Source organism: Alligator mississippiensis, chromosome 4 (genome assembly GCF_030867095.1).
Source record: "Alligator mississippiensis isolate rAllMis1 chromosome 4, rAllMis1, whole genome shotgun sequence".
In the NCBI taxonomy this organism is placed as follows: Eukaryota; Metazoa; Chordata; order Crocodylia; family Alligatoridae; genus Alligator; species Alligator mississippiensis.
Window position 1 is genome coordinate 2720216 of NC_081827.1, and position 23159 is coordinate 2743374.

Here is a 23159-nt window from a genome sequence, read left to right on the forward strand (position 1 = left end):
TGCAGGGAGGGGGGGCATGGGGCTGGGGGCGGGGCAAACCCCGTGGGGTGGGGGTGGGGGGGCGATGCATTGGGGTGCAGGGGCCAGGTCTCAGCGCCCACCCACTGCAGGGGCCCAGGCAGCACCAGGCTCCACCACTCCCAGCATGTACCGCTTTGGGGGGGCACAGCTCCCAGCATGCAACACTTTGGGGGGGCACAGCTCCCAGCATGCACTGCCCTGGGGGGTTGAGTGCCCAGTGCCCCCAGCCCGCTTCTCCAGCAACCCCCGTCTCCAGCCCCCGTCTCGAGCAGCCCCTGCCCATGGGGGCAGGATGGGGTCTAGGACAGGGGCCCCACGAGCCCTTAGAGCCCAGACACCCCCGGGGGGGCTGTGCCCGGGTCTCCCTGCGGGGCCCCTGTCCACCCTGCACAGGGGCCTCGGGATTGGGGCCCAGGCTTGCAGGCCCTGACTAGAGGCAATTCCCCGCTGGCAGTACGGGGCTCATGACACACGACAGGGCAGGGTTGACTCTCCTCTGCAGCAGAGTGGGGGGCAGTATGGGGGTCCTGGCCCCCAGCTGAGTCCCTGGCACCCCTTCCCCTGACGCCTGATGCCTGGGTTTTCTCCCCAGCTGGGGGGGCTGGAGGGGGCTGCATGGGGACGTCTGGTTCTCTCCCCACCCAAGGGGGCTGGACCTGGGGGGGACCTAGGTTCCCTGCCAGCCCTGCCAGCCCCCACCTCCAGCCTCGCCGGGGCGGGTCAGGGGCTGGACCGGCTTCGGCCCCCGCCCCCAGGCCCAGACCCCTCCCCAGCCCGCCCCGTCCGGGCTGTGCAGCTGAGCCCTGGCCCAGCTCCTGCCACCCGCTGCCCCCAGCCCCTGCTGAGCCCCCACCGACGGCCCCGATCCGGCTGTCCCCGCTGCCCTCGACGGCTCTGATCCTGCCCCATTTGGGCCCTGATCCTGCCCCCCCCCAGTGCCATGTGGGGCACCCCATCTCTGGCTCTGGCCCTGGCTGGTCTCTGCCTCCAGACCCTGGCGCAGCCCCTGCCTGATGCCACCGCGGAGCCCCCGGGCCCCTACGACGGGGACAGCGGTGAGTCCGGAGGCTGCGGGTAGGGAGTGGGGGGCACTGGTGGGGCTGGGGGGTAGGGGTTGCAGGTTGGGAGTGAGGGGCACCTGCAGGGCTGGGGGGCAGTGGGGCAGGAGTGAGGGGCACCAGGAGGGTGGTGGGGGGCACAGGGCTTTGCTGACCCCTTGGGGCTCTCAGCTCTGGCCCTGGTCCTTGCTCCCCCTCAGGGGCCCTGATGGCTCCTGGCCAGAGCAGCATTGTTCCTCCTGCCCCCACGACCGCAGGACCCAGGAGAGGAGATGAGGCACTGCCAGCTGGCCAGGGGCCTACAGCCCTGGGGGCGGAGCTGGGGGGTGGGTGCAGGGCAGAGCACCCAGGGGGCACCTGGTACTTCCCAGGACCCGACCATGAGCTCCCACCCCCACATTGGGCCCATGGTGCCCACTCTCCCCAGTGCCAGGGGGCCGGGTTGGGCCCCAGAGCTGACAGTGCTGCTGCAGGGAGCCCCAGGGACACCCTGGGGTGCCCCAGCTCTGGGATACTCATTTGCATAGATCTACAACATTTGCATAGATGCACGCACCCGCATGTTTTGGCAAACAGCTGCATAAAAGTGCATTGGGCATATATTTGCGTGCCCGTGCATGTATTTGGATATATTTACATGCTTTGCTTGCGGCTGCAGGGATTGGCATGTGCTGCCACCTGCCAGCCATACCCACGTGCAGTCCTGTGCAATCATTTACATACAAGTGAATATATTTGCATATATTGCCAACCCACCGCTGGGCGTGCTTACATTTATTTCTGTGAACTTACATGCATTGGCATGCATCTACATACGTTACGGTGTATGCCTGCAGTCATTTGTATACATTGATGTTCATTTGCATACATTTGCATATGTTGCTGACTGGCCTAGCGAGCTCACTCGCAGGCCACCACATGCCTTTGTGTGTATCTGCCTGCACTGCCGACCCTCCCACCCTGCTTGCATGCTTGTTTTGCATCAATTTGCATAAACGGTATTGATTTGCATGCATGGTTGACCTGCCTGCCATGCTCACCTGTGTTCATTTGCACATATTTACATATGTCTGCATGTTTCTGCATGCACTGCTGGCTGTGCCCGCCTGCCTCATGTGCATGGAGTTGCATGCGTGTGCCCACAGCCGAGTGCCGCCATGCCCAACTCCCGCGCTGTGCTCACTTGCAGCTATCGATCTGCTGGAGGCACTGACTGCGTCGCGTGCCATCCCTGGTGTCTCGCCGGCCCCAGGCCCCACGCCAGGCACCCCAGCCTGGCGCTTCGGGCGCCGCACGCCGCACTTGACACTGCCACGGGCCTACGCCGTGTTCGTGCTGGCCAGCGCCCCCCGTGCCCTGGGCTTCCACGCCGTGGCCCGCCAGAGCCCACGCTCCCAAGGCACACTGCTGGCACTGCTCTCGCCCACGGCCCGCAGCCCACTGCTGCACCTGGCCTCCAGTGCCCGGGGCGATGAGCTGCGTTTGGACTACCGTGCCGCACCCAGTGGCCACCCTGCCTCGCTGGTCTTCCCTGGTGGCAGCCCCTTCGCCGGTGGCCGCTGGGTCCGGCTGGCACTCAGCCTGGCGCCGCACCGCCTGGCGCTCTACGCGGACTGTCGGCCCGCCGTGGTGCTGGGCCAGGCTGGGCACCGGCCCCGGCTCAGCCTCCACCTGCCCCTCGACCTGCAGATAGCCTTCGCCAGCCTACCCGGGGACGCCGACTCTAAGTTCCTGGTGAGCCCATGCCTGCCCTGTGCCTCGGTGCCAGCTGCATTGCCAGGGCCCTTCCCTGAGCCCTGGGCCTGGCCCCTCCGGAGGGGGGGCTTCTGCCTGGACCCCCATGCACCTCCCTCCCAAGCCTCCTCCACCACTGGGGCTCCCAGCTCTGCCCATGCCCCCAAATTGCCCCCCCCCACAGCCATTCTGGCCCCCTTATTTGCAACTGGTGGCTGCTCAGGGGTGTTTGATGCTGGGAGCCCCCTGTCCACCCCGTGTCCCCAACTTCCCCCACACTGACCGGCTGCGCTCTGGCCACAGGGCACCTGGCAGACGGCCGAGATCTCCACCACCGGCTTCTCGCGCCGGCCCTGGCACTGCGACCACCTGGAAGGTAGGACCCCCCCCCCGGCCCCTGGTTGGGCAGAGCAGGAGATCCCCCCACAACCCTCCCCAGCTGCACCCAAGGGTGATGCGAGGAGAATGTGCGTGCATCTGTATAGATTTGCATAAATTACCCCCCCAACACAAAGTGTGTGGGAGTGAAAACATCTGGACCAGATGGTGTGGGGAGCTGGGCGCTTGGGGGTACCCAGCTGGCGGGGCTTGCAATTGGGGCAAGGGGCAGCTGGGGGCACCCAGGGCTGGGTCAGCACTGGGCATTGTGGGAGGGGCTGGGAGCTTGGGTGCCTGGGTTCCTCCTCATGGTGCCGGGCTGGACGTGTGGCTTAATGGTTGCAGCAGGAGCCAGGGGACCCCCCCCCTCTACCTTCCCTGTGGTCACCCCCCAGGTTGGGCCCCCATCTTCCCTGTGGCCTCAATTTCTGCCCTGTCCCTGGCAGGCGCAGCAGACCCCCCCTTGGCCCTTTCAGCCGCTAATGAGCTTGGATGCTAATTGCTGGGGCCCCTCGATCCGCCTGGCTGCCCCCATTGAGAAGCAGCCCTGGCCTCTGGGGCAGGGGCAGGGTCCAGGCCACGTGTGCATGGCTGTGCACGTGTGTGGGAGGGGCATCCGTGTGAGTGCACATGTACATGTGTGTGTTGGCCGGTGTGGGACAGAGGTGGGGGTGTGCATGGAGGAGAGGTGGGTCTGTTTGCATGCATGTGTGTGTGTGTGTGTGTCTGTACGGGGTATCCATATGTGTGTGAATGGGGGGGAACGAGTGTGTCTATGTGTACACACGTGTGCCTGCATGGGTGGGTCCACGTGCATACATATGCATGTGCACAAGCAGAGTCTCTGAGGTGTCTGCCCCCGACCCCTGGCCCTACCAGATGCCCATGCCCTGTGCACACAGCGTCCTGCTCCAGCCCCAGCCCTTCCTGGGACTCCCCGCAGCTCACAGCAATACAGGGACCAGGACACATGGCTGGGCAGAGCCAAGTGCTTGCAGAGGGGTTGAAACCCGACAAACTCATCTCACTCCTTTCTCCAGGGCTGGGATTCAAACCCGCGCCCGGCTGTCATATTCACCCCACCTCCTGCCTTGCAGACCCCGTCCTGCTGCCGTGGGAGCCGGAGCCGGAGGCAGAGCCAGAGCCAGGAGCACCGGGCCCCATGCCCCTGTCTGAGCCACCCCCGCCGGGCCCGGGTGACGTGCGCAGCGACCAGCAGGCGCCCGAGGAGCTGGCAGGGCGGGTACGGCGCCTCGAGGGGCTGCTGCAGGAGCTGGGCTCCAGGCTCAACGCGCTCCAGCTGCAGGTCTGGGAAACCGAGGCACAGTCCCCACCCCACCCTGCGTGGACTGCCTCCCCTATGAGAGTACCAGGGTGAGGGGGAAACTGAGGCATGGGCCCTCCCTCCCTGGGCCTGAACTCACTTCCTCCCCTGCCAGAGCCCCAGGGTGCAGTATGGGAGAAACTGAGGCATGGGCATAGACCCACCTCCCTCGTCAGCCCTAGAGCATGGGGGAAACTAAGGCACTCAGGCAGACCCTCCTTGGAGCTGTGGCATGGGGGAAACTGAGGAACTTCCCCCCTGCAGCCTAGACCCCTCCTCTGTGAAAGCCCCAGGACATGGGGGAAACTGAGACACTGCTCCCCCCACCCCCTTTCAGCCCCATGGTGGGGGGGAAACAGGCACTGGGGTGGGGAGGGGGCTGGAGGGACTTGCTGGAAGCCACCAAGCAGGGGCCACAGAAGGATCCAGGCGTCCGGGCTCCTTTCCCCCGGGCCTGGTCCGGGCTCACGGGCCGCCCCACCCGCAGAACTCGGAGCTGCTGGCCCGCGTGCGGGAGCTGGAGGCCTGCGCCTGCCTCGGTGAGTCGGGAGCCAGGAGGGCTGGGAGGGACTGGGATGCACGGGGAAACTGAGGCACTGGGGTTGGGCAGGGGGCAGGAATCCGGGCTCCCAGCTCCCCACCCTCCAACCACCCCTCGGGGCACTGAGCCAGGACGCCTGGGTTCCCTGCTCCGCCAGCCGGCCTTGCCCCCGCGTGCCTCAGTTTTCCCAGGTGGTGCTTCCCCCTGCCCCCCTAACTACCTGCGCCCCCGGCCAGGCTGCCACTGCGAGGGGCAGCACCATAGGCATGGCGACACCGGGGCCAAGGACGCCTGCGCCGCCTGCCCCTGCCCGGTGAGTGCCCCCCTGCCCCAGCTGGATCCTGCCTCAGTTTCCCTATGTGCAAGCAGGTGTCTGGGGGCTGGGGGGTTTCCTGGGGAGGGGGGACGGAGCTGGAGTATCTCACCCAGGCCTGACCCGGGGCTGCTTGTCCTTAGCGCCCCCCCTCCCCGCAACCCCCGCAGGCTGGGACCCTGCTTTGTGCCCCCGGGGCCTGTGCCCGGCTGGACTGCACTGCCCAGGAGGGGACGCCCGGAGCCTGCTGCCCCCAAAGCCAGGGTGAGATGTGAGCAACGCAGGGGGAGAAGGATTGGGGTGGGGGCTTGTACCCCAATACCTCCCAGCCCTGCGGTGCCCCTCACTCCCGACCCGCAGCCCCGGTGACGGTGCCCCCCAACTCAGGCTGCCAGGACGGTGCCACCCGGCGGGAGCACGGGGAGGAGTGGGCGCCGCTCGCCGACCCCTGCCAGATTTGCCGCTGCACGGTGAGGGGGTGGGCTGGGGGGGGGCGGGGGGGGGACAGCCCAGACACCTTCTCCTTGTCCCCCCGGTGCCCTGAGCTGCCCCCACCCCCATTTCCAGTGGACATCCCAGTCTTTCTGGGTGGGGGGGCAGATCTGGGGGGCAGCGCTAATTCCTGCCCCCCCACTGCAGGAGGGTCGTGTGCTGTGTGTGCAGAGGCAGTGTGCCCGCCTGTGCCCGCACCCCGCCAGCCCTCGCCCCGGCACCTGCTGCCCCGTCTGCGATGGTGAGTCCTGGGGGGCCTCTGCCAGGCTGAGACCTAGCACGCTCGTCACTCCCTAGTGCGTGGCGTTGCTGCCCCAGCATGGCAGGGGCCGGCTCTGCCCTGGGGGGCCCTCACCACGCTGCCTGCTGCCCCCTCCCCACAGGATGCTCCTTCGAGGGCCGCGACTATGCCAGCGGGGAGCCGGTGCCCAGCGCTGAGCCCTGCACCCAGTGTGTCTGCACCGTGAGTGTCGGGGGGGGGAATGCTACATGGCCCCTCCTGACCTCCTAGGGGCCCCACCGGCATCCCAGAAGCTTTTTCACCTGGGTGTGCACCTGCAATACCACCATCTGGCTGCTAGGGGGCACCCTGCTCTTGGGCCCTCCAGCATCCCAGAAGCCTTTGCATTGGGGAGGGGCCTGGCAATGCCCCCCTTGGCCCTCCAGGGGCTGCCTGGTGCTGGGGGGGCTCCAGAATCTCCCACTGGTATCCCAGAAGCCTTTGCACCTTGCCCTGAGCTGCCCCCCAAGGAAGGAATGGGGTTGGGGAGGCAGTGTGCAGGGTGCCCCTCATTCCCGACCCGCAGTCCCCCAGGCTCAGGGCTGGGGGCCTGTGGAGGTCCACAGCTGACCCCAGGTGGTGCCCGCAGGCTGGGGAGGTGTCGTGCCAGCGCCTGGAGCCCAGCTGCCCGCCCGCGCCCTGCAGCCACCCTGCCCACACCCCTGCCCAGTGCTGCCCAACATGCCACGGTGAGCCCAGGACCCGAGCGGGGGGCACAGAGACCCCTTTAGGGGGGCACAGTGAGAGCTGAGGGTCCCGAGCCTACCCTGGCACCCCCAGGCTGAACCCTTGGCATGTGGAGAGGGCCCTGGGGGTGACCCCAGATTGTTGGGGGTGCCCTGGGGCAGGGGTGGGGGCTGGGCCAGGCTCACCCTGTGATGCCTCGCCCCCCCCTCCAGGCTGTGAGTTCGAGGGCAGCGTGTACCAGGACGGGGAGAGGTTCATCCCCCGGGGTGCCGGGCGCTGCCTGCACTGCACCTGCTCCGTGAGTGGTGGTGGTGGTGGTGGTGGGGTACGGGGGGGGTCTGTGCGCCCTGCTGGGGGGGTGCCCCAATATCTAATGCCCGGAGGGGAAACTGAGGCATGGGCAGAGCCAGCTGGGAGGGGGTCTCTCTGCAGGCTGCAGCACTGACCCCCTCTGCCCTGCCCCCCAGGCTGGCTCGGTGCAGTGCTTACCCTCCCTGTGCCCCCCTGTGCCTTGCCTGCACCCCCAGACCCTGCCTGGCCACTGCTGCCCCATGTGCCCAGGTGAGTCCCCCCCTGCACCTTGCTCAGCCCTGGGCCTGTGTCCATCTGTGCAAATGTGCAGCCCATGTGGGTGGACCTGTGCGTGTGTGCCCGTGTCCCGATGTGTGGGCACAGGCACACGGGCAGGTGCGCCACGTGCCTGAGTAGCTGGTTGTGCCCGCACGTGTGCACGCACCTTGTCCTTGCTAGGAGTATAGGGGCCCCAGGGGAGGGGGTGCTCATATCCCTCCATCCCGACCCGGACTATTTCAAGGGCCTGGCAGAGTCATTCATAAAAGTGGCTTGGTGGCACGTATCCCTCCGCCTGGCCTGGGACTATTTCAAGGCCTATCACTGTGCGTGGGAATGGAGATGCATGTGTCCTTCCGCCTCGAGTGGAACTATTTTCTTCCCCCTGGCATAGGTGTAGGGGCCCCCAAATGGGGGGGGAGGGGGCTGCTTATAGTCCTGCGCCCAGCCTGGGACTATTTTCTTACCCACTGCCCTGTGGGGGACAAGGTCCTCTAGCAGGGAGTGGAGACCTACTTGTATCCGTCTGCCCCAATGGACTATTTCTTTGCCCAAGGGCATGGGGAACTCCCGGCTGGAGGAGTCCTGGCAGGTATCCCTCCACCCCGCCTAGCACTATTTCCTCCCATGGGCAGGGGGGCCCAAGCAGGGAGCCCCCCCACCTGTATCCCTGCACCCCCAGGGGGACTATTTCCTGGGGGGCACAGCCGTGCGGTGCCCATGCCCTCCCCGTGCCCCCCAGGCTGCTCCTACCACGGCGTGACGGCCACCCACGGACAGAGCTTTGCCGACCCGGAGGACGCCCAGTGCTCCCAATGCACCTGCCAGGTGAGTGCTGGGGGGGCCCAGTGCCCACCCTGTGCCTCAGTTTTCCAGTCACCAGATGTTAACTCTGAAACCTAACGATGACGGTGGGGCTGGAAAGGTCATTCTGCATAACCAACCCCCACCCCCTCACACACACCTCTCAGGCTGGGGGTGGGGTGTGGGGTAATTGCCTACTGGGGAGGGGGGCAGTGGATGAGCTGGTTGGTGTGGTGTGGGGCACAGCTGGGTGCTTGCATGGAGTCCCCAGAGCAGCCCTGATGCCCCCCCACCTGCTTGCCCTCCAGGCCGGGTCAGTGCAGTGCCAGAGGAAGCCATGCCCGCCAGCCTCCTGCCCCCACCCTGCCCCAGGGGCCTGCAATTGCCCCCTGTGCCAAGGTGAGACCAGAGGGGGGCAGAAAGGGGGAAGGGGCTGAGAGACCCCCCTGGGCTGGGGGGGCGGTTCTCTCCTTCTCTGACCCCTCTTCTTGCCCCCCCCCAACCCCAGGCTGCCACTTCCAGGGCCAGGACCTTGCAGATGGGGAGACCTTCGCAGCCCCCCAGGACCCGTGTGAGCAGTGCCAGTGTCAGGTGTGTGTGGGGGCAGGACATGGGTCCCTGGCACAGCTGGGGAGGGGGTGCAGAAGGTGGCTGGCTCTGGGGAGGGCCATGGCCACACACAACACTGGGCGCAGGTCCCGTGGGGATACTGGGGGTCCAGGATCGGGGCCCTGGGTCAGAGGGGCTCGTTAACACTGTTCTTCGGGTAGGAGGGGGCCGTGCTGTGCGCCCGGGTCTCGTGCCCCCCGCTGACCTGCACCCACCCAGTGACGGAGCCGGGTGTCTGCTGCCCCCACTGCCAAGGTACTGCGGACCCCCACCCCCACCCAGACCCTCTCCAAGCTGGGGCCATCCTGGTGCCAGGCTGTGAGAGTGCCCCCCCGGGCCCTCACCCACGGCCTCTCACGCTTGACAGAGCCCCCGAGGAACTGCACGGCCAGCCTGGTGGGCAGCGAGCTGCAGCCTCCCAAAGACCCCTGCTACAGCTGTCGCTGCCAGGTGAGTGCCCGTGTCCCCCCCAGGGCACCCAAAATGCGGCCACCTCTGGGGTGGGATTTTGCACGCAGCTGGCTCCTTGCAGGGGGGGGCTAAGGGGACACCCAGGGTGAGTAGATGGCCCCTGCCCCTCAGCCGTGGGGGTATCAAGGGGCTTACTCCCCCAACCCCGCTCTTGCCCCCGCAGGACCTGAAGTGGGTGTGTGTGCACGAGGAGTGCCGCCCGCCCAGCTGCCCCCCCGCCGAGCGCTTCACACCCCAGGGCGCCTGCTGCCCCATCTGCCACGGTGACCTATCCCCCCCACTTCCCCAACCCCCTCCCCCGCTTCATGGTCCCTGCATCTCTCTGCACAGCCTGGCTCTGACACAGCTGTTAACTCTGAAACCTAACGATGGCCATGTAGCCAGAAGAGTATTGTTTCTGGCATAACCCAGCCCCGCCACATGCACCCCCTCCCCGGGGGATGGGGGCAGCAGCCTGACCTCCCCCCTCTGCCCTCCCCCCGTTGCAGGGTGCATACTAGAGGCTGATGGGCGCCACGTGCCGGACGGAGAGACCTGGACGGACGATGCCGACGCCTGCGTCACCTGCACCTGCAGTGTAAGGCGGGGGGGGCAGACCAGCTGGGGTCATCCCCAGGTTCCCCCCCCCCCCCCCCAAGCCATGCCCAGTCCCCCCAGCAGTGAAGGGGCCTCCATGGGGCTGGGGTCAGACAGCCCCCTTCCCAGGATGACCCCCCTCATCTGTGCCCACAGCTAGGCCACGTGCAGTGCCACGTGGAGGAGTGCACAGACCTCGCCTGCCCGGACGGCCTGGAACGGGTGCAGGTGCCTGGCACCTGCTGCGGCCAGTGCCAAGGTAGGAGCTGACCTGGGAGCTGGGGGGGCAGGGAGGGCCCCCCTGGGTGCAAGGGGCTGTGCCCAGTGAGCTCAACCTGCGAGGGTCCCCATGCCCGGCAGGGAAACTGAGGCACGGATGGGACCAGCACCCAGACATCCTAGCTCCCAGGGGCTGCTGTCTTGGGTGTCGGGGCGGGGGGTCATATTGGGTCCCCCCTGACCGCAGCTGTGTCACCAGTGCCAGGCAGCACCTGCTCCTACCAGGGCCGCCGGTTCGAGTCCCATGAGCGCTGGCAGGTGGACGCGTGTACGGCCTGCTCCTGCGTGGCCGGGGAGGTGCATTGCCGCAGCCAGCGCTGCCCCCCGCCCGCTTGCGGCCCCGTGAGTCCAAGGAGCACGGGGGGTCACAGGTCCCTGTCCCCTGTTAGGGGTGGCAAGGGGGCTGTCATGCTCATGGGTGGGGGAGCATTTTGGGGGTACAGACACCCCTTGGCAGCACCTGAGGCTGCATGCCACGGACTAGTGGGGGTCGGGGTACCCGTCCCCATGACAGCCTGTGGCCCTCCAGGATGAGGCGCCGGCACTGACGCCGGGACGGTGCTGCCCCCACTGCCACCCACGCCCGGCCACGTGCCAGGCCTTCGGGGACCCGCACTACCGCACCTTCGACGGGCGCCTGCTGCACTTCCAGGGCACCTGCACCTACGTGTTGGTCCGCGACTGCCACGCCGAGGACTTCAGGTCAGGTCGGACCCCCTTGGTGCCACCGCTGCCCAGACACCTGGGATGCATCTTCCACTCTCGTGGGCAAGGGGGTCTGGGGGAACCAGGACTCCTGGGTCCCACCGTGGCCCCCAACCCCTTGTGTCCGCAGCGTCCATGTGAGCAACGATGCCCGGGGCCACACGGGCGTATCGTGGACCCAGGAGGTGGCGGTGCAGGTCGGGGGCACCTGGGTGCAGCTGCTGCAGGGCGGGGAGGTCACGGTGAGACCCCCGCACACCTGCCCGGTTGTGCCTGTTGCTGGGGGGCTCAGGTGTGGCCCCCCAGAAGGGGACGTGGTGCCCTGAGCCCTGCCCTGCCCATGCCAGGTGGATGGCGAGGCGGTGACGCTGCCCTTCCTGAAGGAGCCGGCGGTGTACGTGGAGCGCCGGAGCGGCACCGTCCTACTCAACACCCACGTCGGCCTCCAGGTGTGTGGGGGGCACCCCTTGCAGCCCCCCAACACCACGGGGGTGGGCATTCATGGGAGACCAGAGATACTGATACCCTTCCCCCCGGTAACAATGGCAATGGGGGTCAGCGACCAGGTGCCCGCTGACCCCCGTGCCCCCCAGGTGCAGTGGGACGGGCGCTCGCACGTGGAGCTGAGCGTGCCGGGCACCTACCGCGGCCGGACCTGCGGCTTGTGCGGCAACTTCAACGGCTTTGCCCAGGACGACCTGCGCGGCCCCGGTGGTGACCTGCTGCCCTCCCACGCCGCCTTGGGCAACAGCTGGCAGGTGGGGGGGGTCTACCCCATAGTGGGGGTCGCCCACAGGGGCTGCACTTGGGGCACCGGGGCCGTGAGGGTCCCCTTGCCCCAGCCCAGCGTGCTGTGCTGCCCGCAGGTAGCGGCGCCGGGGCAGGACGGGGGCTGTGGACCGGCCCGCGACGTGGAGCCGTGCCAGGAGGCCGGGTACCGGGCGCGGCGGGAGGCGAACACGCGGTGCGGGGCGCTGAAGGCGCCGCCCTTCACACGCTGCCACAGGCTGGTGCCGCCCGAGGGCTTCTTCGCTGCCTGCGTGTACGATGCCTGCGCCTGCCGCGCCGACGCTGGCGCCTGCCTCTGCGACGCCCTCGAAGCCTATGCCGCCGCGTGCCGCCGCGCCGGACTGGTGCTGCACTGGCGCTCGCCAACCCTCTGCGGTCAGCTGGGCACAGGCCGGGGGGTTTTGGGGGTGTCTGCGCCGGGGTGGAGGAGACTTGGGGGGCAGAGAGGGGCTGGGGGTGTCCAGGCAAGTGGGGTTGGAGCCAGACCCTGCAGTGCCACACTGACCCCCCTATCTCCCACAGCCGTGGGGTGCCCCCGAGACCGGGGCTACGTGTTCACCGAGTGCGGCCCCCCGTGCCCGCGCACCTGCTTCAGCGCTGGAGCGGCGCGGGGCGCCCGCTGCATCGCACCCTGCGTGCCCGGCTGCCAGTGCCCGGCCGGGCGCCTGGAGCACGAGGGCCGCTGCGTGCCCCCCCGCGCCTGCCCCCGTGTGCGGCACCGCAGCGCCTGAGCCCGCACGCCTGGGTCTCCCACCCCCGGGCGCAGTGCTCACACGTGTACGGCGGGCGCCGCCTGCGCAATAAACCAGGGGTGACGTGGGCACCGGCTGTGCGGCTCCTTTTTCTGGGGGGTCTGGGGCAGCTGCTCCCCACCCTGCCCGCCCACAGGGCATTACCCTTTGGCTCTTCAGGTGGGGAAACTGAGGCACAGGTTGGGGGGCAGCCCAGGGTTGGGACCCAGGTGTCCTAGCCCCCCCACCCAGCTCTAAGCACTAGGTGCTTCCTTGAGGGGGTCGGGGGGGAGAGGGGGGCATCTTGGGAGGGGAGTGAGGGGCCTGCCTCAGTTTCCCCAAGAGGTTTGGACACTGGGAAGGGGGTGGGGGGCAGCCTCCAGGTAAGGGGGGGTCTTGGGGGCTGGAAGCAGGGAAGGGGGGGGTGCAGCACTGAGAACGTAGGAGTCCGGGCCCCGCCCCCCCCGCCCCCCCCGCGCGGGGCTCGGGTGTCGGAACCGGACACCGGCAGCTCCTGCGTCATCGCCCGGGAGCGGAGGGATGGAGGCGGCTCCGCAGCAGGTGAGACCCCCTCTCCACGCTCCCGACCTGCAGCTCTTCCCATTGATGTCCCAGTCCCAACCTACACCCCCCCAATTGGTGCCCCCCACTTCTGACCTGCATCCCCCTGCCCCCCCACTGCAGGCCCCCTGGGAGGCAGCCAGCCCTGCCTGCTCCCCCCAGGCCCAGGGCCACCCCAGGATGCTGCTGCAGGAGCTGGTGGAGGCCGGATGGCGGAGCCACCTCTGGGAGCAGGTAAGTGGGGAGGGGGAGGTTTGGGGGGTCTCCCCAGGGTGCTGCTACCCTGGGGGCATGGGGTGATGATATGGGGAAGGACCCCCCCTGGGAGGCCTCTGAAGGGTTAATGGTTCCCTGCTGCTGGGGAGTGAGGGGGGGGTGCGTGTGTTGGCTGCATGTGTGTGCATGTGTGTACATGCTTGTGTGCGTGTGCATGTGTGTGCCTGCCTGGGTCTGTGTTCATGTGTGTGTACTGGCAGGATTGTACACAGATCTGTGCGTGTGTATGTCTTCGTGGACCTGTTCAAGCCCATGTATACGTGTGTGTGTGTGTGTGCATGGTCAGGCCTGCTTAAATCTGTGTGCACGTGGGTGCGCGCATGAGCATGTGTGACTCGCACAGGTGCATGCACACTCCTGCAGGTATGCGTGTGTATGTATATGTGCTAAGTCTGGGAACATGGCCATGTGTGTGTGCACATACGTGCGTGCCTGCGTTTGTGCATATCTGTGCATGTACCTGTGTGTGCACATAAATGAATGTGCACTCGTGCAAGTCCGTGATTGCATGCATATGTAAGCACATGTACAGGAGCATGCATGTACCTTTGCAAGTCTGCATGCGTGTATGCACATATGTGCAGGCGTGTTGGACTGGTCCATCTCCCCCTTTTGCCCCCCCCCCCCCCCAGCTGTTTTGGGACTTCCAGCTGCTGGACACGGATAGGGACGGGCGTGTGAGCCCGTGGGACGCAGAGCTGCTGCTGCGGGGCGTGCGGAGGGCCAGGGCTGCGGGCACCTCCTGGCACCGCTTCCTGGGGCAGCACCGCCATGGCTTGGCTTGGGCTGACATCCAGGTACCTGCGGGAGCTAGGGTCCTGGGAGGGCAGAGGGACCTAGTGGTTAGAGCATGGGGGTGGGAGCTGGGAGTCCGGATGCCTGCAGCCCCGAATGGGGAGGTCATGAGGCTCCGCGTGCCCAAAGCTCCCAGTGGGGGTGGCCCAGTGGGGTCGCAGGGCTGCCGGGCACTGACGTCCCCTGTGTGCTGCTGTCCCCAGGCCTGGCTGTCCGGAGACCCCCAGCCTCCCCCAGCCCCCTGGACAGGATGTCGAGCTGAGCCGGACACCGATTGCTCCATGGAGAGGGTAATGGGGGTCGGGCACATTCCTTGACCTCTGACCCCTGACCTAGTGCCTCCCGGGGGGTGAGGGAGGTGGCCTGGAAGACCCCCGCCACCTCGCTGCCCTGCGCTTCTACCCCTGCAGGGTGCCAGCCCCAGACAAAGCAGCTCCCTGCCCCAAGGGGTGGCAAAGCTTCAGCTCCAGCAGCTCCTGGACTGGTAGGTGCCTAAACCCAATAGGCAAGGGGGCTCCTGGACCCCCCCCAACCCTAGGGTGCCCCCTAGTGCCTAGGGCTGGCAGCTCTGCTGGGCTTGAGGACCTAGCACCAGCCCGTTCCTCATCCAGGTCCTGGGACCCGAAGCTAAAGCCCATCCCCATGGCATCGGGCCGGGCACAGCCGGCCGTGGGGCAGCAGACAGAGGTGAGCTGGAGACCTGCACAGGTAGGAGCTGGGAAGCAGGGGGGGTCCTGGCTGGGGCCCCTGGATCCAGGCCCCTCCCAGCCCCCGACCCAGCCCCTGTGTCCCCAGCTGGAGCGGGACGGGGCCTGGCGGAGCCGCCTGCTGCCCCCCAGTGACCCAGAGCCGGCAGGTATGTGAGGCGGGGGCACGTGTGGCCTGGGGTGCATGCTCTGGGATGCAGCTGCTCATGGGCTGGGGTATGGAGATCCCTGCTCATGCCTGACCCTGGGTTCAGGGGGCATGCCGGGAGGTGTGTGTACAAGTGTGCAACCTGGGGTGAATTAGTGTGGGCGGATGCATATGAGAGAGAATGTGTGCATGTGTGTGTGCGTGTGCAAGGTGTTGTGAAGGAGCATGGGTCAGGACTATGTGCAGACCTGCAGGAGAGAGAGACAGAGGGAGTGTGGGTGTGCATGTATGTGTGTGTGTGTTTACATGTGTAAGCTGGTGTGAAGGCATTTGTGGAGACCTCTTGGAAAGAGCGTGAATGTGTGTGGGTGTGTGAATGTGGAAATGTTTGTGTGTGTGTGCACACATGCAAGCTGGTGTGACAGAGTGTCTGGAGACCTGTCGGGGAGAGAGAGACATGTGAATGTGTGTGTGCATGTGTGTATGCACATTTGTGTTTGCATGTGTATATGTGTGTGCATATGCAAGCTGATGTGAAGGAGGGTGTAGAGACCTCTAGGAGAGAGACAGCATGTGTGTGTGTCTGTGCACGTGTGCAAGGTGGTGTGGAGTACATGGAAACCTGTATGAGAGAGAGAGTGTGTGTGTATATAGGCCAGTAATGATATATGTGTGTATAGGGGTGTGCGCGCATATGTATGCATGTGTGCTGGTATACAGGGCAGTATGTATGTCTGTGCATGCATGTGTATATGCACGGGACAGCCGTGTATGTGTACAGTACAGTAGTGGTATATACGTGTATGCATGTGCATGGGGGGGTGCATGCATGTGCCTGGGCCCCTTCTGCAGGGGCACCTTTGAGCACGCCAGCATGTGTGTGCATGCATGTCCATGCATGTCAGCCAGTGTGACTGCCTGTGCCAGCCAGTGCTCCCTGACCCCATAGCCAGGTGTGGCACTGAGCGCGGGGCCGAGAGGCACAGATACCCGGGCAATGGGCACGGCCAGCCCCTGCCCCCAACTGAAACCAGCTCCTCTCCTGCAGGCGCCTGGGGGCAGCTGCGCGCTGCCCTGTGGGAAGCCTGTGCCCGGCGGCTGGCACAGGGGTCGGAGGAGGCCGTGTGCATGGACCACGCCACAGCCATGCACCAGGATGCCTGGCACATGCAGGAGCCGGAGATGCAGGGCACGGTGAGCAGAGCACCCGGTGTCTGTCCCACCAGGCTTGTGGTGGCAGGGGGACCTGGCAGGGACATCCCTGCACCCCGTAGCCCGTGACCCTTGGCTCCTTTCCCTTCTCCACCCCAGGTGCCTGGGCATGGACCCCTGGGCAGCTCCAGGGTGGCAACAGGGAGCTGGAACCCCCTCGGACAGCATGGGCAGTCCCCAGCAGCACTCCTAGAGCAGGTGAGCTCCCACCGGGCAGCACCGGGCACCGAACCCCCCACCTGCTGAGACCCCCAGTCTGATGCCCCCGAGCGCTGGCAGGGGGCCTGGTGGGGGGAGAACCCAGCCCTCCCTCCTCCCCTCCCAGCTCGAGCTAGGAATAACCCCAGACCCCTGACCCCACGGGCCCTCCTGACCCCTGCACCCACATGCTGCCCTGCCAGGCTCGGCCGCAGAACCCAGGCATCCCAGCGGTGCCCAGGGGTTGCCCAAGGCATCCTCCGAGGGGGCACAGCCCAGCAGCAGGGACTCTGGGCGGCGCGGGGGTGGGCATGTCGGCTCAGGGGGGTCCCTGCCCTGTTGCTCTCTGCCCCCCCAGGACTCCATGCCCCACGTCCTGGAGCTGCAGCCGGTCGAGGTTGCAATGCCAGGAGCTGCGGGCACCCAGATGCAGGGGGTGCAGGACATCCGGGCGCTGAGCCCTGCACCCCAGGCCAGGCCCCAAAGGCTGCGGCAGGGAAGACCGGTGGCTTCAGGGCTCCTGGAAACCGGGGAGATGCCAGCATCGCAGAGTCAGGGATCCCCAGTGATGGAGCGGGCGGGCAGTGAGCTGCAGGAAGAGGGGGTGGCAGACCCCAGTGAGGCCCCCCCAGCAGGTCCCGGAGCCCAGGGCATGGAGCACCTGGCGTCGCTGGCCAGAGACACGGAGCCGCATGCCCAGAGCACGCGTGGACCTGCAGAGGCTTGCCAGGCTCCGGAGACGCTGCCCAGGTCCCCGGTGCCCCTCCAAGCTGGGATCCTGGAGCTGGGCAAGCCCCACGGAGCAGCGCGGAGCTGGCCAGAGCCACAGACCCCCGTGCCCCGATACCCATCGCCGCGGTGGCTGGAGCCCCGTCCGGCCCAGGGGAGGCTGCCGGGGGGTGAAGGGGTCCTGGCGCCGGAGAGGCAGCATGTGGCTCCGGCGCTGGAGGCTCTGCGGGCTCAGGGGATGCTGCAACGGCAGCTCCCGGCCCTGCAGCCCCGGGGGGCGTCGGAGCCGTGTCGGAGCCGGGGGCAACACCTGGAGCCCTGTCTGGTGCAGGTGCCAGAGCCGGGGCAGACTCAGGGCTCCAGCACCCAGCAAGTGCCCCTGCAAGAAGCCCCCGGCACCTGTCAGAGGGGGCTGGAGCTGCAGATCCCGCTGCCCCGGTGGCTGGAGCCCCAGACCCTGGCGCTGGAGACCCTGAGAGCCCAGGGGATGCTGCAGCGCCAGCTCCCAGCCCTGCAGCACCGGAGCCCCGTGCCCAGCTGGCCGGATGTGCCACGGGGCCTGGAGCTGGAGGGGCGCACGGCCCCCCAGTCCCAGCCGCCTTCGCCACCGGGAGTCACGGCGAGGCCAGGGAGCCACGACCAGCACCCGTGGCCGGAGTGCAATAGGGTGAGCAGGGGACAGAGAAAGGGCTCGGCCCCAGCGCCTCCTGGACACGGGGCGTGGGGGTGGGAATGTGACCCATGGGAGAGGTGGGGGGCAACAATACCCCCCAGAAGCTAAGTGGTGGGGGTATGAGGGGTGGGCGCCAGGCCCCTGGTGCCCACATAGGGGTGGCACCCTGGAGGGCAGCAGTGCAGAGTAGTTAGAGCATGCTACCTCCCAGCCCCCCTATGCTCAGACTGGGCCCAGCTCAGCTTTCGGGGTCCCCCCCCAAGCCCTTGCACTGATGCCACCTCGACGCAGCCCTGGCCGTGCCCCCTGCGCCGGGAGAAGGCATTCGTGCTGCCCTCGCGGGCGGAGCAGCAGGCGGCCGTGCGGGAGCTGGCGGCGCTGCAGCAGCGGGCGCGGAGCCGATGCCAGCAGGACCGTGAGCGCCAGCTGCTGCGGGTAAGTCGGGGGGCAGTGCCAGGGCACGGGCCAGTTCTCAGCCCCAGGGCGATAACCAGGCCCAGTGCCCGCCTGGTGCTGTTCCACTTGGACGGGCCCCACCCCAGAGCTGGGTGCACCCCAAGTCAATGTGCCCGTGTCTGACCCAGGTGCAGGAGCGGCTGTGCATCGCCAGGGACAGGAAAGCAGAGGACAACTGCGTGGGCACATGGCCGGGGGACCTGACCCAGCTGAGGCACCAGGCAAGGCCCTGCCCCGGTGCCAGCTCAGCACCACAGGTACGATGAAGCAGGGCACAGGGGTCCGCACATCCTTCCAGCAAAGGATGGCACCCATGCCCATCACTGCTGCCCCCCACCCTAGTGCCCTGTTGATGCCAGGTGGGGCACCCTCCATCCCCGTTGGTGGCTGCAGGCTGGGTTGGGGGTTCGGGGGTCTCACACTGGTGGTGCAGCTGGGTTGGAGGTTTGGGGGGGGGTCTCACACTGGAGGTGCCCCCAGGAGCAGCGGCGCACGGCGGTGAGGCAGCAGCTGGAGCGGGTGCAACGGGAGCGAACCTGTGTCATGCGGTGCCGGCGCCAGAGGCATGTGGCTGTTTGCAGGGGGGTCATGGGGCTGCCCCAGCACCCATGGACACACGTGTGCTCACATGTTCCCCCCCGGCAGGAACACGCGGAGCTTCCAGGAGCTCCTGGACCCCCTGGTGGTGCCGGCACCTGGCGAACAGGAGCCACGTGGTGCCCAGTTGCCCCCCAGGGCCCCAGCGCCCCCCTAAACCTGCACCTGGGCCCCCCAGATACCTCCACCAGACCTGGGAGGGTAGTGAAGAGACGCAAGGACCCCGGTGTCTGGGCAGCACCTGTGTTAGCAAGCCTGGGGGGTGAGGGGGTCTCACAGAGCCACGTCGCGGGGGTCCAGCAGGGCGAAGGCACCATTGCGGCGGAAGAAGCTGTCGATGCGGCACTTGGGCACGGGGTGCACGGAGATCTGGGTCGGCCCTGCACCACACAGGGGGGAAAGGGGGTCAGGGTATGGGGCACCCAGACCCCCCTCACTTGGGCACCTCCTGGCACCGTGTGGGGGGCAGAAATGGGTAATAAAGACTGGATCTGCACAGCTGGCAGTACCTGTGCCTTCCTGCCCCCCACCCCCCCGGCACAGCTGGATGTGCCCAACCCCAGCCCCCACCTCACCCAGCTGCCAGCCATAGTCGAAGCTGGAGGTGATGGGCTCATCATACTTGTCCTCGGGGCTGAGGCCGGCACGTGCCCGCAGGTAGCGCCACCGCCCCTGCCCGTCGTGCGAGATGCCCTGGTACAGGAGCGCCTGCACGTCGGGGGGCACCGGCTTCATCTCTTTGATGCGGGGTCCCAGTGGGGGCGGCTCTGGGGGTGCAGGGGGCCTGGGTGCCGGGGGTGGTGCTGGGGGTGCAGCAGGCAGTGTTGGCAGCCGGAGGTGATGAGGGGTCGGGGGGTGGCGTGGGGGCCGGCGGGCGAGGAGCGGCTCGCAGTAACGGCCGTACCAGCGCAGCCACAGCTGCCCCTCGCGCCGGAACTGCTCCTTCAGGAAGTCCTGCTGCTGCGTGTCCGTGATCATGTCCCGCGCCATGGCCCTCGTGCCCGTGCGGCTCCTGCCGCCCCTTCTACACTTGGGCCTGGCGCTGCGGCCACGCGTTGCCCAGACGACCGTGCTACACGGCTGTGAGCTCACAGAGCCCGGGTGGGGCTGGCACAGGACATGGGCAGGGGTCCATGGCCGAGGCAGGAGCAGCCCAGGCCCACCCTGGACTAGTGCTGTGGGGGCCCCGTGCCAGCAGCAGGGACACGCAGGCACCAGAGCCTGGCTGGGGATCAGGGTGCTCCCCCTTCCCCTGCTCTGTGCTGACACCAGCTCTCCCTGCCGACACCAGGCTTGGTGGTAGGCACTGCAACGAGCCAGGCAGTGGTTGGGGGCACTGCAGCAGCACAGACCGGCTCTCACCCCCCATCTGCGGGATGGCAACCCAGGGGCCTGTCCCCAGGGCTGGGGGATCTCCTCCCAGCCGGCCCTGAAGCTCCCTAGTCTTTGCCCAGCCAGCCCCGGCTCCTCTGGTGCGGCCTGTGCCGACCCAGAGCCGGCTGGAGCCGCTTGGTTCAGGGCAGGGAAGCCGGGCAGGGCCGGGGAAGGGCAGGGCAAGGACACCGGCCTCCTGCCAGCTGAGGCCTGGCTCTGGGGCAGGGCAGGCGGCAGGGACAGAGCCAGGGAGCTGCTCCGCGGCGCTGGGGGGGCCCGAGCCCAGCCCCAGGCAGGGGAAGCAGCAGCTCTGGCCCCCGGGCACTTCCCCTTTCGGAGCCACGGGATGGGATGAGCCACGGGCGCCGAGCTGGCACTGAGTCACCGGGCAGGGGGGCCGCACCCTCTCGGGGCACCCAGCAGCTGGGTACAGACCAGACCCGCCAGCGAGCACATTTGGGGACTTATTTAATGACAGGGCAGTGCACTCACAAACACGAGAGACAGGGGTGGGCACCGGGTGCTACGAAACAGCATGGGGGGGGGCAGCCCTCCCACCCCCTGCGGACAAGGGCATCGGGCATCGTGCAGGGGCAACACGAGGATCCGTGCCCAGCCCCCAGAGCTGGCCCGGGGACCCCAGAGAAGGTGCAGGGCCCTGAACTGGGGTGTACTGGTGCGACGGGGAAAGGGGGCTCAGCACACAAGACGAAGAAGGGGTCCCGGCCCCGGGGTGTGCGTGTGGGGGGGGAAGGGCGCCCCGCGCGCCTATCGGAGGTCCTCGGCCGTGAACATGCCCTTGGCGCGGCGCAGGATGGAGTCCTTGGTGGCGTCGTAGGGGTGCTCCTTGGAGGGGATCTCCAGCACGGCCGGCAGCGAGCGCGTGTGCGCGTCGATCGCGTGCCGGATCAGCTCCGCGATGAACTGGTTGATCAGGATGATGCCGATGTCGTCGCGGCTCAGGAAGCTCCTGCGGGGGGGGGGGTCAGCTGTCCCCAAACCTGACAGAGCCCCCCCCTTCTGCCCCCTCGACCCCCACCCCCAGATCCCCCCAACTGCCCCAAACCCCCTCTTTCTACACCATCCCACCCCCAAACCCCGCTCTCTACCCCATCTAACCCCCTCTTTGTACACCCATCTCACCCCAGCCCCCCTCTTTTTACCCCGTCCCACCCCCAAATCCCACTTTCTACCCCCATCCTGCCCCAAATCCCCTCTTTCTACCCCCAAAGCCCCGCAACCTGCCCGCACCGGAAGGTCTCCTCGATCTCGGTGATGCTGGTCTCCTTCTCCACCACCAGGAAGTTGGGCTTGCGGTGCTTGTCCAGCTCGCCCACGCCGCCCAGCAGGAACCCGGTCACCGTGTCCTCGTCGCCCAGCACCGCCAGCAGCTTCCCGCGTCCGGCCATGGCGCCGACTGACCCCCCGCAGCCGCCGTCCGCCCCTTTCCGCCGCGCTTCCGGGTGCTGCGGCGCATGCGCCCGGCTGTGGCACGCCCCTTTCCGGCGCGCTTCCGGGTGCTGCGGCGCATGCCCGCGGCACCGCCCACTCTTCCCTCCTCCCCTCCCTTCACCGCCGCTGCGCGCTGAACCCGCCCCTTCCACGGCGTTCTGCGCCTGCGCGGGGTGCGCTGCTTTCTACTGGCCTTGCTGCTTCCAACAATCCTCCAGCTGGGGGAGCCCCGGGGTCCTAAACCCTACTGCCACAACGGGGGGGGGAGCCTCCAAGGGGCCTAAACCTTACCCCCCAGAGCTGGGGAGGGGTCCCAAGGGTCCTAAATCCTACCCCCCAGAGCTGGGGGAGCCCCCAAGGGTCCTAAACCCTACCCCCCAGAGCTGGGGGAGCCCCGGGGTCCTAAACCCTACTGCCACAGCGGGGGGGGGGAGCCTCCAAGGGGCCTAAACCTTACCCCCCAGAGCTGGGGAGGGGCTCCCAAGGGTCCTAAATCCTACCCCCCAGAGCTGGGGGAGCCAAGGGGTCCTAAACCCTACCCCCCCAGAGCTGGGGGGCTCCCAAGGGTCCTAAACCTTACCCCCCCAGAGCTGGGGGAGCCCCGGAGTCCTAAACCCTACCCCCCACAGCTGGGGGGGAGCCTCTAAGGGTCCTAAACCTTACCCCCCAGAGCTGGGGGAGCCAAGGGGTCCTAAACCCTACCCCCCCAGAGCTGGGGAGGGGCTCCCAAGGGTCCTAAACCCTACCCCCCAGAGCTGGGGGAGCCCCGGGGTCCTAAACCCTACTGCCACAGCGGGGGGGGGAGCCTCCAAGGGGCCTAAACCTTACCCCCCAGAGCTGGGGGGGGTCCCAAGGGTCCTGAACCCTACCACCCCAGAGCTGGGAGAGCCCCCAAGGGTCCTAAACCCTACCCCCCAGAGCTGGGGGGGGGGCTCCCAAGGGTCCTAAACCTTACCCCCCCAGAGCTGGGGGAGCCCCAGAGTCCTAAACCCTACCCCCCACAGCTGGGGGGGAGCCTCTAAGGGTCCTAAACCTTACCCCCCAGAGCTGGGGAGGGGCTCCCAAGGGTCCTAAATCCTACCCCCCAGAGCTGGGGGAACCAAGGGGTCCTAAACCCTACCCCCCCAGAGCTGGGGGAGCCCCCAAGGGTCCTAAACCCTACCCCCCAGAGCTGGGGGAGCCAAGGGGTCCTAAACCCTACCACCCCAGAGCTGGGGGAGCCCCCAAGGGTCCTAAACCCTACCCCCCAGAGCTGGAGGGCTCCCAAGGGTCCTAAACCTTACCCCCCCAGAGCTGGGGGAGCCCTGGAGTCCTAAACCCTACCCCCCACAGCTGGGGGGGAGCCTCTAAGGGTCCTAAACCTTACCCCCCAGAGCTGGGGAGGGGCTCCCAAGGGTCCTAAATCCTACCCCCCAGAGCTGGGGGAGCCAAGGGGTCCTAAACCCTACCCCCCCAGAGCTGGGGGAGCCCCCAAGGGTCCTAAACCCTACCCCCCAGAGCTGGGGGGCTCCCAAGGGTCCTAAACCTTACCCCCCCAGAGCTGGGGGAGCCCCGGAGTCCTAAACCCTACCCCCCACAGCTGGGGGGGAGCCTCTAAGGGTCCTAAACCTTACCCCCCA

General features: G+C 67.4%; 4 protein-coding genes across 14 annotated transcripts; 2 read left to right on the plus strand and 2 right to left on the minus strand.

The window, feature by feature from the left end:
- Window positions 1–54: 54 nt before the first annotated feature.
- On the plus strand, window positions 55–12675 carry LOC102572145 (kielin/chordin-like protein). Of its 11 annotated transcripts, XM_059725626.1 has the most exons (29): window positions 55–1076; window positions 2269–2813; window positions 3117–3189; window positions 4289–4497; window positions 5003–5054; window positions 5293–5369; window positions 5513–5633; window positions 5730–5839; window positions 6009–6102; window positions 6245–6324; window positions 6731–6830; window positions 7041–7126; window positions 7296–7389; window positions 7955–7990; window positions 8141–8226; window positions 8511–8601; window positions 8711–8793; window positions 8973–9066; window positions 9179–9261; window positions 9446–9545; window positions 9771–9859; window positions 10015–10117; window positions 10325–10479; window positions 10667–10839; window positions 10973–11084; window positions 11190–11291; window positions 11409–11600; window positions 11849–12006; window positions 12154–12674. In XM_059725626.1, exons 1-29 carry the CDS (start codon window positions 962–964, stop codon window positions 12599–12601), a joined length of 3861 nt encoding a protein of 1286 aa, XP_059581609.1. In that variant the 5' UTR covers window positions 55–961; the 3' UTR covers window positions 12602–12674. The 11 variants fall into 11 exon arrangements, with proteins under 11 accessions (XP_059581609.1, XP_059581602.1, XP_059581607.1 ...); XM_059725619.1 differs by having other exon boundaries at window positions 7955–8226; window positions 12154–12675; XM_059725624.1 differs by having other exon boundaries at window positions 4289–4434; window positions 7955–8226; window positions 12154–12675.
- Window positions 12676–12756: 81 nt separating this feature from the next.
- LOC106737782 (uncharacterized) lies at window positions 12757–18905 on the plus strand. Its single transcript, XM_019478841.2, has 14 exons — window positions 12757–12923; window positions 13047–13157; window positions 13832–13996; window positions 14198–14284; window positions 14405–14478; window positions 14606–14702; window positions 14790–14850; window positions 15898–16043; window positions 16161–16259; window positions 16618–17655; window positions 17953–18096; window positions 18246–18374; window positions 18598–18680; window positions 18763–18905. Exons 1-14 carry the CDS (start codon window positions 12903–12905, stop codon window positions 18869–18871), a joined length of 2364 nt encoding a protein of 787 aa, XP_019334386.2. The 5' UTR covers window positions 12757–12902; the 3' UTR covers window positions 18872–18905.
- Window positions 18906–18959: 54 nt separating this feature from the next.
- On the minus strand, window positions 18960–20457 carry SPMIP1 (sperm microtubule inner protein 1). Its single transcript, XM_059725526.1, has one exon. It carries the CDS (start codon window positions 19702–19704, stop codon window positions 18988–18990), a length of 717 nt encoding a protein of 238 aa, XP_059581509.1. The 5' UTR covers window positions 19705–20457; the 3' UTR covers window positions 18960–18987.
- An 82-nt stretch (window positions 20458–20539) lies between these two features.
- Window positions 20540–21561, minus strand: ATP6V1F (ATPase H+ transporting V1 subunit F). Its single transcript, XM_019478840.2, has 2 exons — window positions 21340–21561; window positions 20540–21058 (listed from the first exon to the last, which is right to left on the minus strand). The coding sequence occupies exons 1-2, from the start codon at window positions 21495–21497 to the stop codon at window positions 20857–20859; spliced, it is 360 nt and encodes a 119-aa protein (XP_019334385.1). The 5' UTR covers window positions 21498–21561; the 3' UTR covers window positions 20540–20856.
- Window positions 21562–23159: the final 1598 nt, after the last annotated feature.